Source organism: Thrips palmi, unplaced genomic scaffold, assembly GCF_012932325.1.
Source record: "Thrips palmi isolate BJ-2018 unplaced genomic scaffold, TpBJ-2018v1 HiC_scaffold_10, whole genome shotgun sequence".
Taxonomy (NCBI): domain Eukaryota; kingdom Metazoa; phylum Arthropoda; class Insecta; order Thysanoptera; family Thripidae; genus Thrips; species Thrips palmi.
This window is the reverse complement of record NW_023144621.1, coordinates 2,556,343-2,571,893: the sequence shown is the minus strand read 5'-3', so window position 1 is coordinate 2,571,893 and position 15,551 is coordinate 2,556,343. Positions and strand designations below refer to the sequence as shown.

Here is a 15,551-nt window from a genome sequence, read left to right as displayed (position 1 = left end):
AGGCAATACCGGTAAGTTGCCCTAGACTCCGACGAAGTCCCAGCCCATAGCCCCGATCCGACCCCGACCCGGTCCCGACCTGGGCCCCGACCCGGCCGAGACCCGGCCCAGACCCGGCCGAGACCCGGCCCAGACCCGGCCGAGACCCGGCAAAGACCCGGCAAAGACCCGGCCGAGGGGCCGGGCCGGCTGACACCCGGTCGCCCTATAGGAATCCGGCAAAGCCTTGGCTAACCCCCGGCAGAGTCCGACCGAGTCCGGCCGCGGTGTAAGAGTGCACCACCCGAAGAGTGGTCTCCCTACACCGTGAGTCCGGACTGGGGTGGGTTCCGCCGGGCACACTGTAGGTAGATCACTCTTGGGGTGGTGCACTCTTACACCGTGGCCGGACTTGGCCGGTCGGTCGGACTCTGCCGGGGCTTACCCAAGGCTTTGCCGGATTCCTATAGGGCGACCGGGTGTCACCCGGGCCCCGGGCCACTCGGCCGGGTCTGAGCCGGGTCTTTGCCGGGTCTCGGCCGGGTCTGGGCCGGGTCTCGGCCGGGTCTGGGCCGGGTCTCGGCCGGGTCGGGGCCAGGTCGGGACCGGGTCGGGGTCGGATCGGGGCTATGGGCTGGGACTTCGTCGGAGTCTAGGGCAACTTAAGGTGGCCCCACAATGGCCGAATTCAGACGGCCGACATGCACCCGACAACCACACGACATCCGTTAAACGGCCTAGGGTCCGTGTTTTTGCACTTATATATTCCCACAGAGATTCTAAATGCTCTCCCCCACACTCAGAAGCCAATACATTCGCGATATTTTATAATCCAAAGGCATTCCGTAGGGAAGAGGGGGCGTCGTCGGGTTTGGGTACCGCCCCCCTTTCCCTACGGAATGCCTTTGGATTATAAAATATCGCGAATGTATTGGCTTCTGAGTGTGGGAGAGAGCATTTAGAATCTCTGTGGGAATATATAAGTGCAAAAACACGGACCCTAGTCCGTTTAACGGATGTCGTGTGGTTGTCGGGTGCATGTCGGCCGTCTGAATTCGGCCATTGTGGGGCCACCTTTACCGGTATTGCCTGTCAACCATCTAAAATAATTAAAAATAAACATCTTGAAGCTACTATCTACCCAGTAATACATTTCCAACATCCCTGCCCATCTAGGAGGACCCAGAAGCCATGAGACTTGAATAGTCTTGCCGAAAACTTGATAAATTGAGTCATTTCAGTGAAAATTTTTACTGAAAAAAGTGGAAAAAAATTATTTTAAAGGCAATTCAAATTTTAAATCTCCCATTTTTTGACACATGTTAGAGGACCAAAAGATGAACTTAAATACAAATTTTCATGAAAAAATTCGGATGCATTTTTTGGGTATTCAAGAAAACGTTAAAATTTTGTCGTTTTTCATGGTTTTTAGTGGTGTCAAAAATCATTTCAGAGTGGGATAGGATAAAATAGGATAAAATAAGATCAAAAGACGTTGAAAAAACAACTTTGCACAATGTAGGGTCAATTGGACGAAAATTCGATTTTTTTGGGCCATTTTTTAACACTTTTAGGGGAAAAAAAAAATTTTTAGAGCAAAAAAAAATTTTTCGGGGTCAGAAACTTGGTTTTTGGGACCCCAAACAATGAGTCCACCAAGTTTGGTCCGAATCCAAGACATCGATTTCGGGGGTCGTGCGATTTGAGAAAGAACTACCCAATGGTCACCTTCAGGCCCTGGCCGAACCGGCATGCACTCTCAGACTGTTATTGACTTTTTGTCCTTTGTAAAAGAGTATTTTACACAGCAATAAAAAGTACTATTTTCCCGATATTTATGTCGGATTTTTTTCGTTTTATTGACATAAAGTCAATTTGCTATCGACAAAGAGTCAATACGCAATTACTTAAAAATAGTCAATAATTGATGACAATTTAGTCCTTATAGTGAACAATATTGTACATGGTTACAAAGGAAATACTACATATTATTGCTGCTTAAAAAACTACGTAAGCAAAGGACAAAATATCAATAATGGAGAGAAAAAAGTCAATACGAGTCTGAGAGTGTGGAATGTCTCAGATGCGAATTTGACAGAAGATACCACGTCAAACACGGATCATGAGGGGTCGCCAAAACAGAGTGTGATCAATTTTAACTAACTTGTCAATTTTAGCTTTTTCAAGCGGTCCTGTGTGGTCCCTGAGGCTAGGGCGTCGCGCATGGGTGCAAGAAAGATAACGACGAAAACGACTCTTCGAATAATTCTGCAGGTATACGCCTGCTGCAGGCAGATTCCGAAGAGAGCGAGCAGAAACGAATCGACGATCGTCTCACCGCGGCGACTCGAATTTCTCTGCGAGTGTCGTCGGGCAGTTCCGACTCTATGGCTCTCGGTCCAGATACTAGTACTGATGCATATGCAGACGACGGTCAGCGTAAAGCAATTTAAAAGAATTCGTGCAACAAAATAGGGTACTTTCGTAGATCCCTGAGCCGGAAGCACACAGACGCCATGTTAGCGGAAGTAGATCCAAACTTGACATGGGAAAGAGACGTTCGTCAAAGGTACCGGCCACACTTGAACATAAACAGTCGTTTGATACTTGTTTGCAGTGCATATGTGTTTCGCGAGCAATATTTGTACAGCTCGGCTATAGTTTTGGATCCGAAGAGAGGTTGGTTTCCGGCCAATTTGGCGTCTGCTGGTCTGCGTGCTTCCGGTTCAGGGTTCTACGAAAGTACCCTATTCGACCATCTTGAGTTTTAGTCATGTTTCCTGAGAATGCATGAAAAATAGTCGATATTAAAAAGCAGAGCGAAGAACAGAACGAAAGAAAGGAACCAGTTTTCTGTATAACTGTTCAGTTTTAAAGTCGTGTCCAATCCTAGGGTATCCCAATGAATCTCGAAACGGTACACGTTACAAGTTTTAAACCTTACGTATACGTAGTATTTTGAGCATCATAGTACTAACTAATTTACTTCGTAGTACGAAGAAATAGTTCATAAATTACGAAGTTTTTTCATTGTGAGCCTATGTATGCACAAAATACTTTGTTATAACAAGCTACTTTTCTTTGTGAGGCTTAAAATAGTTTATGTTTGATAGTTTTAGTTTGAAAAAGGGTTATCTCAGTGCAGAAGGTCAAAAGTAAGTCCCTAAAAACAGCTTCTGCGCAGAAGCTGCTTTACGGGCCTACTTCTGTTCTCTCGTTTCGAGATACGTTGGAATATCCTATCGCTTTACCTTGAAAACAGACAAAATCAAATCGAAGTGCGCAAAATTTCCGAGTTCGGCGTCTTCAGCGCCGTACTGTCGCTCCCGTAGATATGTTTTTACAAAAGTCTGACGTTTGATCCTGATGATTTCTTCTTCCCTACCGGAGCAGCTCTTTCGCCTGCACCCTATTTCATCTGTTCGTAATGATTGCTGCTGGTTTACTTCTTCAATCTTTTATCTGACGCTTTTGAAATAGTAGTTGTTCCTTTCTCCACAGAAGTCACAGTGTGAACCAACTAGGGAAAACTAGAACGGAATGATTGATGCAGATAACCACTGATAGGGTATTTCGGAGCAGCCCTGGCCCGGAAGAAGAAGAACAAAAACGGAAGTTCGAAATGGCAGTTTTTATGAGAAATATAAGCTGCAGATGAGGATCCGCAGCGTATATTTCTCATCAAAACTGCCATTTCGAACTTCCGTTTTTGTTCTTCTTCTTCCGGGCCAGGGCTGCTCCGAAATAACCTATTCTTGAAGTGGGATTAATAACAGAAAATTTGGAAAAGTGTATTATTACTTCGTCGATGGGTTTATGATGGCCAGAGCTTCTTCGGAGTGCTCTATTAGTGGAGACGTGTGATAGTATTATTAAGGCAAGTCATGGAAACTTATTTCGGCCCGGGGCTTCAAAGGGGTAAGCTGAGCTTCGGTAGGCACTGTAAGAAATAGTGTAAATAGTACAACGGAAGTACAAAATAAAAAACTGCAGAATAAAAGTACAGCAGGATTGTATCAGGTACGACGAGAATTGTGCAAACCACAACGAGGCCTGGACTGCCCTGCACTCGTCATGAAACTTTGCCTATGTTATTCGTATGTTACAGTGAATTCTGCGCAAGCATAATACATAGCAATATTTCTTCTTAATACGAATCTTTTAACCATTTTCATTGTAAGATGCGAAGAAAAACCGCCTTCGTACTATGCTTCGTAAGACATTGAGATTGAACAACAAGGCAGGTGTACGCCAGACCGCGTCTCGGCGTAACTGCACTCTAAATGTCTTACAGTGAAATATGACCTATGTTATTCGTATGTTACAGTGAATTCGGCGCAAGCATAATACGAAGCAATATTCCTTCGTAATACGACTCTTTTTAGCTTTTTCATTGTAAGATACAAAGAAAAACCTTCGTAATACGAAGAAAAACCACCTTCGTATTATGCTTGCGCCATTTCCTTCGTATTATGGGAAATTTCTTCGTAAGACATTTAGAGTGTGGCTTCTCGTTGTTATGCCAGTTACGCCGATCGGCCAGCTCTGGCGGTGGTGGGGGCTCGAGTCGGGATCGGTCAGAGCTCTTGCCGGGGCTCAGGTCATCGGGACTAAATCGGGACGGGGCTCAAATCGAGGGGTCCTATCCAAAAGATGTTATCGTGGCGTCCCCCGCAAAAGAATCTTATCCTAAACCCAAGTGAATTTCGCCAAGTTTGATCATTTGGGACGGATACGAGAGTAAGCGGAACATATTTCTACAAGCACTACTGGTTGCTTTGATCTTTAATCTAGAAGGTGAAGTGAATAAAATCACAAATTATATTGATATATAGCTGTATCATATGATCAAATTGAGTGAAATTCGCCTGCGTTTTAGATAAGATTCTTTTGCGGAACGCCCAGATAAAATCTTTTAAATAAGATCCCTGGAAATCGACCCTGCCCACCTTCTGGTCTTGAAGTGTTCAGCCATACATGCTATACCTCTAGGGCGATCTGATTCATTACTATAAACTTTATTTTTGACCATAGCTTTACCCGCACTCAGTGTTATTCAAACTGCGATAACCACTGTATATATTTTGCAATAAAAAACTTATCACATTTTTTTGCTATGACGACAACTAAACCCTGGCGTTTTTCTGGCGGCGCTGATCGCATTGCAACGCGTTCCATGTGCGTTCCTTTGAGTTCGTGAGAGTTCTGACGTGTTCCTAGTGCGTTCTCATGCGCAACGGAACACATTCTGAAAGGATCACAGAAGGAACGCATTCGGTACTCAGTATGGTGCGATCTCAACGCGTTCCAAAGTGCTCCTGAGCGCATGGTGCGGTGTGTTCTTTGTGAGTTCGGGGCAACACCAAGGAACGCACGCGTAAGCGTTCTCAACGCGTTCCAACGTGTTCCAGAACGCACGGTGCGGCGAGGCTGCGGTGTGTTCCTTGTGAGTTCGGGGCAACACCAAGGAACGCACGCGTAAGCGTTCTCAACGCGTTCCAACGTGTTCCAGAACGCACGGTGCGGCGAGGCTGCGGTGTGTTCCTTGTGAGTTCGGGGCAACACCAAGGAACGCACGCGTAAGCGTTCTCAACGCGTTCCAACGTGTTCCAGAACGCACGGTGCGGCGAGGCTGCGGTGTGTTCCTTGTGAGTTCGGGGCAACACCAAGGAACGCACGCGTAAGCGTTCTCAACGCGTTCCAACGTGTTCCAGAACGCACGGTGCGGCGAGGCTGCGGTGTGTTCCTTGTGAGTTCGGGGCAACACCAAGGAACGCACGCGTAAGCGTTCTCAACGCGTTCCAACGTGTTCCAGAACGCACGGTGCGGCGAGGCTGCGGTGTGTTCCTTGTGAGTTCGGGGCAACACCAAGGAACGCACGCGTAAGCGTTCTCAACGCGTTCCAACGTGTTCCAGAACGCACGGTGCGGCGAGGCTGCGGTGTGTTCCTTGTGAGTTCGGGGCAACACCAAGGAACGCACGCGTAAGCGTTCTCAACGCGTTCCAACGTGTTCCAGAACGCACGGTGCGGCGAGGCTGCGGTGTGTTCCTTGTGAGTTCGGGGCAACACCAAGGAACGCACGCGTAAGCGTTCTCAACGCGTTCCAACGTGTTCCAGAACGCACGGTGCGGGGAGGCTGCGGTGTGTGTGTTCTTTGTGAGTTTGGGGCAACACTAAGGAACGCACGGCGACAACGCGTCCTCAGTGCGTTCCTTTTGCGGTGCGGAACGCAGTTGGAGTTCGCGCCCTGCACCAGTGACGCTCACTCTACGTTCACTGTTAAATTTCTTGTCTTCCTGCACGTCGGCAAGAGTTGTGCACAACTAACTTTGCCGTCGTTTAGAACTACTTGTTACCAACATTGGTGACCAACGTCGGAAGTCCCGATGAGCCCATGGCACGGCGCGAGGCGATGGCGAGGAAAGTTATCTAATCACGCACTAATCACGCAACGGGTTTGCAGGCCACCCGGCCCGGACCACATTCCGTCACGTACTGATGTATTATTTAAAATGCCCGGGCGTTCCTTGATTGTATATGTGTGCATGTCGTGTCACATTCTATTTGGATCGCACAAATATACCAACGCTTGATACGCTATGGTTCCTGCACAGCGATTTCGCTGCCGACACTCATCGCTGTGTCTCTCGCACTTGGAGAGTGCGGTGGAGGTGCGAGAGAGACGCGGGCGGCGGGATCGGGCGGCGCGGGTCGCTCGCCCCGCCTCCGGAGCCAACGTCGCCCGCTTCCCCCTCCCCCTCAGCGACAGCTGCCGCCGCGCCGGGCAGCGGGCACGCTCGGTGTCATCGGCAGCCCGAGGATCCAGCCACAGCGCTCTTCCATGGTGTAATGGGCAGCACGGCAGTCCAGCAAAGCAGTGGTCCGGGGTTCCATTACTAACCAGTGTTCTCTTTCCAGCTACGAGTGTGTGTGTGTGTCTGTGTGCTAGTGTGAGTGTTTGTGTGTGTGTCTGACTCTGTATAACCCAATGCCTTCCTTCCAGAAAAGCAGCCTACCTGATCCCTTCCCGTCACCCGCCTTCGCCGAACACAAAGCCGCTTAATTGCTTTTGGGCGCGTCCGCCACAAGTGCGTTCCGGAACGCACTGTGAGCGCAGTGCAGTGCGTTCCAGTGCGCTCCATCTGCGTTCCGGACCGCGTTGGCGTGTGGTGCCCAGTGTGGTCCCTTGCGTTCCGGAACTCGCGCGAGCACACCGAACGGCATTAGGAACGCTTCCGAACGCACTGCTGTGTGTTCCGAGAACACAAAACTGTCGATATAATGCGTTGCGAACACATTACAACGAGTTCAGATGGGTTCCATACGCGTTCCGCAACGCACAACGATGCGTTCTGGAACACAGTAAAGCCGCCAAGAAAGACGCCAGGGAATATCTGCAATAAAAAATTTATATCTAAATTTTGCAATAAAGTATCACATTTTTGCGATAATGACTACAAAGAAAATGCTAACGTTATGGCAGAAAAAATGTGATAAAAGTTACTACAAAACGCTCTATCATCGCTAAAATTATGGGGTGGTTATTGCAAAAAAAAAAGTTAAACAAAATTATCGCACTCCAGGATGCGATAAAACGTGGGAATCGCAAACTCGGTTTTCTCGCAAAAGTTTGTTGTAAAAGTATCGCAAAATGAATGACAGTGCCGCTAGAAAAAACGACGACATAAGTACACGAATTAGTGGCAATTTTTTTTTATCAGGAATTTAATTTACTTTCAAAGTACAACAATTGTTGTACAAAGTACAATGGAACTGGCATGACGAGTCCTGTGCAGTCCAGGCCTCGTCGCGGTTTGTACAATTCTCGTTGTACTTCATACAATCCCTTATTGTACTTTTATTGCACAGTTTTTTGTTCTATTCAAACTTTTCCTTGCAGTGCGGAATTGAGCATACATTTTGAAATACACTAGTTCCGTGCGGAGCTTCGCCTGAAAATACTACATTCTGATTTAGTGTCAGTTGATCCAGGAAGCGGAAGAAGGGGATAACTCAATTTTGGCCATTTTCCAGGAGAAATCAAAAACTGTTAGCAGGGTAAACTAAAACAAAACAAATGAATGTTGCACATGTTAATAATTTCAAAAAGCATTAGTAAAATTTTAAAAAAAAAAATCAAAAGTGTAAGGTCACTCCGTAGAGGATTTCTGCAACTTATCACTTTCCGTTGAAATGGAAAACAGAGTCAGCTCACCTTATATTTCCCAAACAAAGAGGAATTTGGAGACAAGTCAAGTGGAACAATAGTCTGCATAAAGTGTATGCTACTCTGGTGTATTTTTTGGACTTAGCTCTTTTTTCCAAATTGAAATTTAAAATTAAGGGGGGGTTAAGTTGAATTGATTCTTTTTACACTAGATTCATAAAAGTACAAGTTGAGTTATATCCTTTTGCCAATTTGTCAAACGGTCTCATGTGGACTTCCGTTGAGTTATCTCCATTTTCCAATGAAATTTAGACCGTAAAAGGGGTTAAGTTGAGTTATACCCTTTTTCCATGTGGATTTTCTCCTTAACTGCATGGAATTCAGTCAAATAATTTGGTGTAATGATGGAAACCGTTCCAAGGCACAATAATAAAATAAAAACTCAATTTAGGGATAAGTCAAGTTATTCCCTTCTTCCGCTTCCTGTATCAGTTAACATCAGTTGATCGTTAACAGGATTGTAATGTGTTCTGGTTCCACTTTGCAGGTAAGCCTTCAGTCATCGCAGCTTTGAAGTTTTGCTCAAACAGGGGAAGACGGCGTCAACCTACATTCGAAGCTTCAGCTGTTGCAAATCGCACCCGTACTCTCAGTCAACATGGTCCATTCTGAGGTAAGTTACTTCATCTTCGAACTTACACTCTCAGACTCGTATGGACTTTTTATCTGTTGCCATAAAGGTTTTTGTGCAAACGTAATATGTACTATTTTCTCTTTAGCTATGCACTATTTTGTTCATTGTATTATCACGGTAAAAACGGTACCTGGTTTTCCCAGGAGCCCTATGGCGAAGACGAGCGATTTCCAAGGGGTTCCTGGGAAAACCAGGATCCGTTTTTACCGTGATGTATTTAGTCCATTTAACCGGACTTTTTGTCATTTGCAATGTACTTTTCAATTTCTACATGATCTATTGACAATTTTATCTTTATAACGATCAAAATTGTGCATAGTTAAGGAGAAAATATTACATTTTACGTTTGCTCAAAAAACGCTATAAACAAGAGAGAAAAAAGCCTATATAGGTCTGAGAGTGTAATTAAAGTCTTCAGTTGCCACACACAAAATCTATGTGTGTACTCAGTATACACACTTGTAGCTCGCTTGTAGGTTCATGCTTACAAGCATGCACTTCGAGGTGTGTACTTGAATGAGTACACACTGTAAAGTGTGTACTCATTCAAGTACACACTTTAAAGTGTGTACTCATTCAAGTACACACTTCTAGGTGCGTGCTTAGGCAAGTACACACCTCGAAGTTCATGCTTGTAAGCACGCACAAAGAAGTGTGTACTGAGTACACACATAGATTTTGTGTGCAAATAAGATCGCTGACGAACCGATTCCGCAAATCTGTGCACAAGCCGAAGTAATTGGAATTTTGAGGTGGGGTGTGCAGCATTCAATTCGGGATGGATAGCAGAAAAATGAAATTAAAAGGCCAAGCGGCCCGGGCCTCTACGATTATGGAATGGGTTGGTCCACAGTTCCTGTCGCTGCCAGACGACGCGCTGCTGGTCGTGCTGGCCTTCCTGGCTCCGAGGGAGCTCTTCGCCTGCCGCACCGTTTGTCGCCGCCTCCGCGACATCTGCGAGCACAGAGACCTGTGGAGGAAGGTTCATGTGTGGGATGATGATGCAGGCCTGCTGCGCGCCGTGCTGGCCCTCGCCCCATGCCTCAAGGGAATGCACCTATCGTCGCCCCTCGCGGCTTTGGACCTGGCCTCACTTGTGCCGGGTAGCACTTGTGTCGTCGACGGCCTTTCTTTCCATTTAGCTACTGAGAACGATGTTGTCCTGGCCATTGATGTTTTGTTGCATCTTTCCTCTGTCGGAGGCGTGAGAGAGCTCTATATCGAATGGGGCGGGGAGCCCCCCGTCAAAACTCTCACAAAGCTCGCAGAGGCCATCTGTTCCTTGCCCGGCCTTTTGTATTTTGACTTTCACTATCCGTTTGAAGAGCCTCTTCAGGTTACCTTGCGTAATCTTGATGTTGAGGTTATGCCAACCCTGAAAAGACTCGAATTCATAGGAGATAGAATGGATCCCTTCGCTGAACTGTTACTTAAAAAGCATGCAGATACACTTCAAGAAGTTCGGGTTTACCATAGGGACGTTCCCGTGTCGTTGCTGATGGTGTTGCCCAGGCTCCGATCTTTGGCTTGTTTGTCGCATAAAGATTTGGCCCAGTTGTCGAATCTGGAAAACCTCGATTCATTCGAGTTACTGTACGACCTCGAGGAAGTGCCTAAAGAAAAGGACGTCTTCTGTCCCGGCACACTCAAGTTCCTACGTCGGGCGTCGCATCTTAAAAATGTGACATTGCCATTGTATTCCCCTGCCAATTTATTAGCATTGAGCCTTTCCTTTTCTTCTGTCCTTGTTGAGACACTTGATTTAAAGTGTTTCCCTGGCTTTTACTTTGAGGGGCTCATTGATGTGCTGCACCAGTTCCCTTCCTTGAGGACCCTTAGTGTGGATGCTGAGCCCTCGGATGACTTCTTGCGCACAATCAGCCCTGTGTCCCTGCCTCGCCTCGCCACGCTGGTTGTGTATCCTCCCATGAACCCAAGCATCCGCGCATGGCTCCACGAACCCGCCATCCAGGATCTCCTCATCAGGAATCCTGATCTGCACCTATTTTTTCATAACAGAAGAGGCAGAGGAGTCTACGCCTGCCTCTGCGTTTGGTGCTGTCGGTGTCGGGGTCGTCGCAGCAGCGAGGCGGATTGTTCAAAGCAACCGGTTTCGTCTCACAAAAGAAAGGCTGGCTGCAACTGCTTTCAAGTAGCTGTGTCGCCCTCTCAGCCCACTGACTAATCGGGCCTTGCGGTTGAACTCATTCGGCTGGTGAGTAGTACCATTCGTCTTCCGTAGACTTTGTTTTATACAATGGACAGTGCGCAACTTCGCGCGAAATAAGTAATGAAACTTAGGTATGATTTAAAAACATTCTATAATCATTATTCTGATGTTCAGCGCACTATGTGCCTTCCACGTATGCTCGATTTATAAATACTATTTTTGTTTTCACATACTGTGTTCTTTCTAGATTTAAAGAGTTACGTTAAAGATCTTATCCTTAAGATCAACTCCTGGAAATTATTATGGAACCGAATTTAATAAAAATTGTGTACAACTGTGTTAAATTTAATATGCAGATTCTTGCTTGTAGTCAAGTGCGGGCTCAGCGGCCTGATCAAATCTGGGTCCGGGGTCAAAATGGATTCAATTTTGAGCACTATCGAAAACGCATAAGACAATGAAAAACTAAGGATGAAAGCTGAACAAGAGTTGTCCTTTTTCTGTCGTTTTTAAGTGTTTCTTTTCGTTGGTAGACAGCTGAATTTTGGCATGTGGTGATCAAAATCTTAGCTGGAACGGCAGAGCCGTTTAGGAGTAGTGCTCACGCACTAATTTCGACCTTTTCATGCTTAACTATGCATGCTCAGAAAAGAACGTAAGGAAAGTGTAATATTAAGCATAACTGTACATTTAATAATGCATAAAATGTACGAAATTTTGCATAATATGATACCCTCCTTTTACATATCTGTGCATGCATGACTACTCTTAGAAATGCATAATTATGCATAAAATGTACACAAGAGTTTGCGCGCGCGCACACACACTGACAAAAGTTTTCAACCCAACCCAACTTTACTGGCGTCGCTGTCGCTCAGCCCATAAACCAGTGATTTTTTATATATAGTTTCATTTTATTGATAATGATTGGAAAACATATTTACTACCTTATGTATGGGTCGTCAATATTGACTCGGTAATGAGATTCTAAAGTCTCAGGGTGAAAGTACAGCCGTGATCTGCGGGGTGATACAACATTGGAACGTATAGAGGCTTTTTTACCTGACTATAACTGTCTCTCTCGCAGACTTTAAATTATCATGTCTTTTTTTGTGCATAAGCTTTGCACAAAATTGAGCATGTGACGCAATCTACAAAGGAACGTGACATTTTGTCACATTCGTTTCAACGTGACGTCACAACGTTGCTGGATTGACAGTGCGCTCTCGTGTGAGTGGTTGACAGAGAATGTCTCTAGACGAGTCAGAATCTATACGGGTTTCATCAGTAAAAATGAGGGTTAAAACGCCTATTTCACGGCACAAGCATTTAATATATTTCTGACTTTGCACATACATTGATCTTTTTATTAGAACGTTTGGAAGTGGACTTAATGTACAGCCGTCGCTGCCGGAATGATCACGCAGGAGACACAAACGTCATGCCCCTTTTGTTGTTGTCGTTATTTTTAAAACTTTGACTATCACAATCATAAACATATAAATGACATTAGATGTTAGGATTGTTTCGTTTTGAGAGGGTGCTTGTATTGTGCAAGAGCTTACTGATGTGGACTGCGAGGTGCAGCGCTCAGGATAACGGCTTGATTCTGACCGCTTCCGTTAAAGGGAATGTATTAGGTGGCGTCTGCCAGTGCATAGAATGGGTCACAAAGTGTAGGTTTTCATTCTGACTCTTGTAAAACCTTTGACAAGGTGCACGTTGAGCCATGATTTCACAGCGGAGTCTCGGACACGATTTCAAGAAGATCGGGACACAATAAAAGCTTGATATCTGTTTCAACATTTGATGTTGAGCCACATGCAACGTTTGCTGGAAAAAATTAGTGCAGAAAATAGTAGAAACCGGCTTTGCTTTCACATTTCGATGAGAAATTCATTCCCGAACTTTACCTTTCTTCCATCACAAGTGTGCAAAAAGTTCTGATGTCCTGCTCCATTCCAAAACGGGTCGCATTTAGGGATGGAAACGAAGCGTTGCAAGCTCATTCGGGTTGCAGGATCACGGCACTCACCAAGCATAATGTGAAGGCATCTGAATGGTGCTGATGGCTCCTGCAAATGAAGTAGGGTCAGGGCGGGGAAGAACCAAATACAGCAGGAGCGGGGAAAAATAGCACACTCCTATTTTAAACTGAACTGTCACATTCTGATTCTAGGAAATACTGGATCCTACACCAAAGCTTAACAGTCTTTCCCGCCCTGGCCCTCAAGCAAAAGGACATTTACTCGTAGTATTCTTAGGATGAGTAACTCTTAAGTGAAGTGAACGAGGGGACAACCACTCGCGAAGTCCTGTGTACACTTGATTTGGCGAAATCTTGCGCGAAATCGGTAGAAATCTCGCGAAGTCCCGTCGAAATCTGGTGAAATCTCACGAAATCCCATAAAAATCTGGTGAAATCTCGCGAAATCCCACAAAAATCTCACAAAATCTGGCATAATTTTGACGCGAAATCTTGCGAAATCGCGACGAAATCCTTACTCTTAAAGAATCCTGTGTACAAAAAATTACGAGTGGTTGCCCCCTTGGAAGTGAAAGACTCGTTAAATCCGGTTCTGGCCGAAGTGTGACGTCCACGTGTGAATTTGCTTACTTTCGTAACCGAAAATGGCCGTAACCCATAGTTTTTCAAGCGTTATCATTTTAGTGGTAACACAACAGGATACACAGTAGTGTAATTGACAAGGACGCATCTATATTAGATCGTACTTAGGTGGGTACATTATCAAAATTTCGAGATTTTGTCTAGTAAATTTCAGGAAGAAAAAGGCTTAAGCATGATGCAAACGGAGGCCTTCTTTGATTTTAAAACTTAGAGAAAAATCGTTGCACACTTGCACTGAATTCGCTGTAGCATGGATTCAATTGCACTGTAAGACTTTTGCACATACTAAATTAGGAATGTATGCTTTTTACAATTTTACATAAATCAGGAACAATTCTCCTATTGTGTTCGAGTATTTATTAAATTTTACAGCAGACCTATTCATGTAAAAATTTGCTGATACATATTATAAATTACAGCTCCGCAAATACGTAAATACTTCCGTACAGAAAGTCCAAACTGAAAGTGTCTTAGAGTGATTCTCACGTTTCGGGGTAGTTTTGGCGTCTCTGATTTGCCGAAAGTGAGAAATATCCAATTAAGTTTTTCTGATTATTGGGGTCCTGGATGATACTAGAGTTATGGAAATGGTATTTGTAGTAAAGACCTTGTACTACCTTCCTAAAAACATGAGCCATAAGGTATTCCCATACGTTTTAGTGGGTGTTTTGATCACGGAAATTACGTTATCACGGAAGTTACAAAGTGTGAAAATCGGCTTTAACGGCTGACTCGGGCTTGCTGTGGCTTAAAAGTCGTTCCAGGGTCAAATGATACTCTAAGACCTACATTTAGGCGGAAAATTTTTTCACCTAGTGCTGCTGCAACATTGGGTAAAGGGTGCCACGGAAGTTACAGGTAATTGTTGATACACGCCATTTTATAATGCTCCAGCCCGCTTTGAGACCGTGTACAGCATCTTAGATTTCCGCGACCCATGCAATTATATCCCAGGGACTCCACTTTGATGGCTTGTGTCATGGAAAGTTTAAAGTTTGGCTTGGGGAGAAGTCCAGAGCTGCCTTTTCGAAATTTGTGTAGTGAAATTGAATATACGGAGGACATTTTTCGTTGCAGCATAAGTACCTTTGAAAGAAGTCTGGCGTATTGGTCTTCGGTCGAAATTAGCTCGTGACATGCCAAGCTTCGAATCCCCATCGACAGTTGGCAGCATTTTCGAACCACACCGCCACACTGGGGGCGGAAAGTTCGAATATGTTCTCTTTGGACAATCACGGAAGTTACATTTGGGGTATTCCAAACGCTACGTAGACCAAACCAACGAACGTGAACTTTTCGAAATGTGTGCGTTTAGTGGGCAATGGCCCTCCCTAACATCAGAAACAAACCCCATGTCGATATCTGCGCTCGTTTGGGCACAGGAGTCAGAAGAAACGAAACTACCCCGAAACGTGAGAATCGCTCCTTACGGTAAAAGGCTATGTAGTTCTTTTTTTTTTTTTTTTTTTCGAAAATTGAAAACTTGACAAAATATTGCAAAATATCTACAAGCATCAAGCGTGTAGAATGTACCAGTATGAACTAATTTGCACAGTCAACTGGCAAAACTGACAGTGGGGGAGTGGCCCCGCCAAATAGCATAACAAACCAAAGCACGTCTCGGAGCACAGAAAACAACAAAGGAGTTGACGTGCTGAGGCCGCGACGGCAGTTGATGCAGTGGATGCATCGTGCAAACGACAAGTCCAAGTCCCGACGCGCAACTGATGTGCCGTCCGGAGACTGCCCCTGTTCTGCAGTGTGCGTGACCACGAGCGCAGGCCGGACTACACTTGGGGGAGAACGGCCATTCTTTATTAAGGGTGCACGGTGCATACCATTAGCAATGCAGCAGGGGAGGAGGGGCGGCACACGCAGTGCAGCACGCCGCTCGGCGCCGTCTCACTCACT

General features: G+C 45.4%; 1 protein-coding gene across 6 annotated transcripts in view; it reads left to right on the top strand.

Annotated features, from left to right (window-relative positions):
- The window catches only part of LOC117654278, a 13,437-nt gene extending 2,121 nt beyond the window's left edge, over positions 1 to 11,316 (top strand). For 3 of the 6 annotated variants that reach the window (XM_034400772.1, XM_034400777.1, XM_034400775.1), the window contains exons 2-3: positions 8,695 to 8,820; positions 9,695 to 11,316. In XM_034400772.1, the coding sequence (XP_034256663.1) occupies positions 8,806 to 8,820; positions 9,695 to 11,026 (1,347 nt within the window). In that variant the 5' untranslated portion in view covers positions 8,695 to 8,805 and the 3' untranslated portion in view covers positions 11,027 to 11,316. Of the gene's footprint in view, positions 1 to 3,206; positions 3,400 to 3,716; positions 3,898 to 4,037; positions 4,077 to 8,694; positions 8,821 to 9,694 lie in introns of those variants that run through there. The other 3 variants (XM_034400776.1, XM_034400774.1, XM_034400778.1) reach the window with 3 other exon arrangements.
- Positions 11,317 to 15,551: the final 4,235 nt, after the last annotated feature.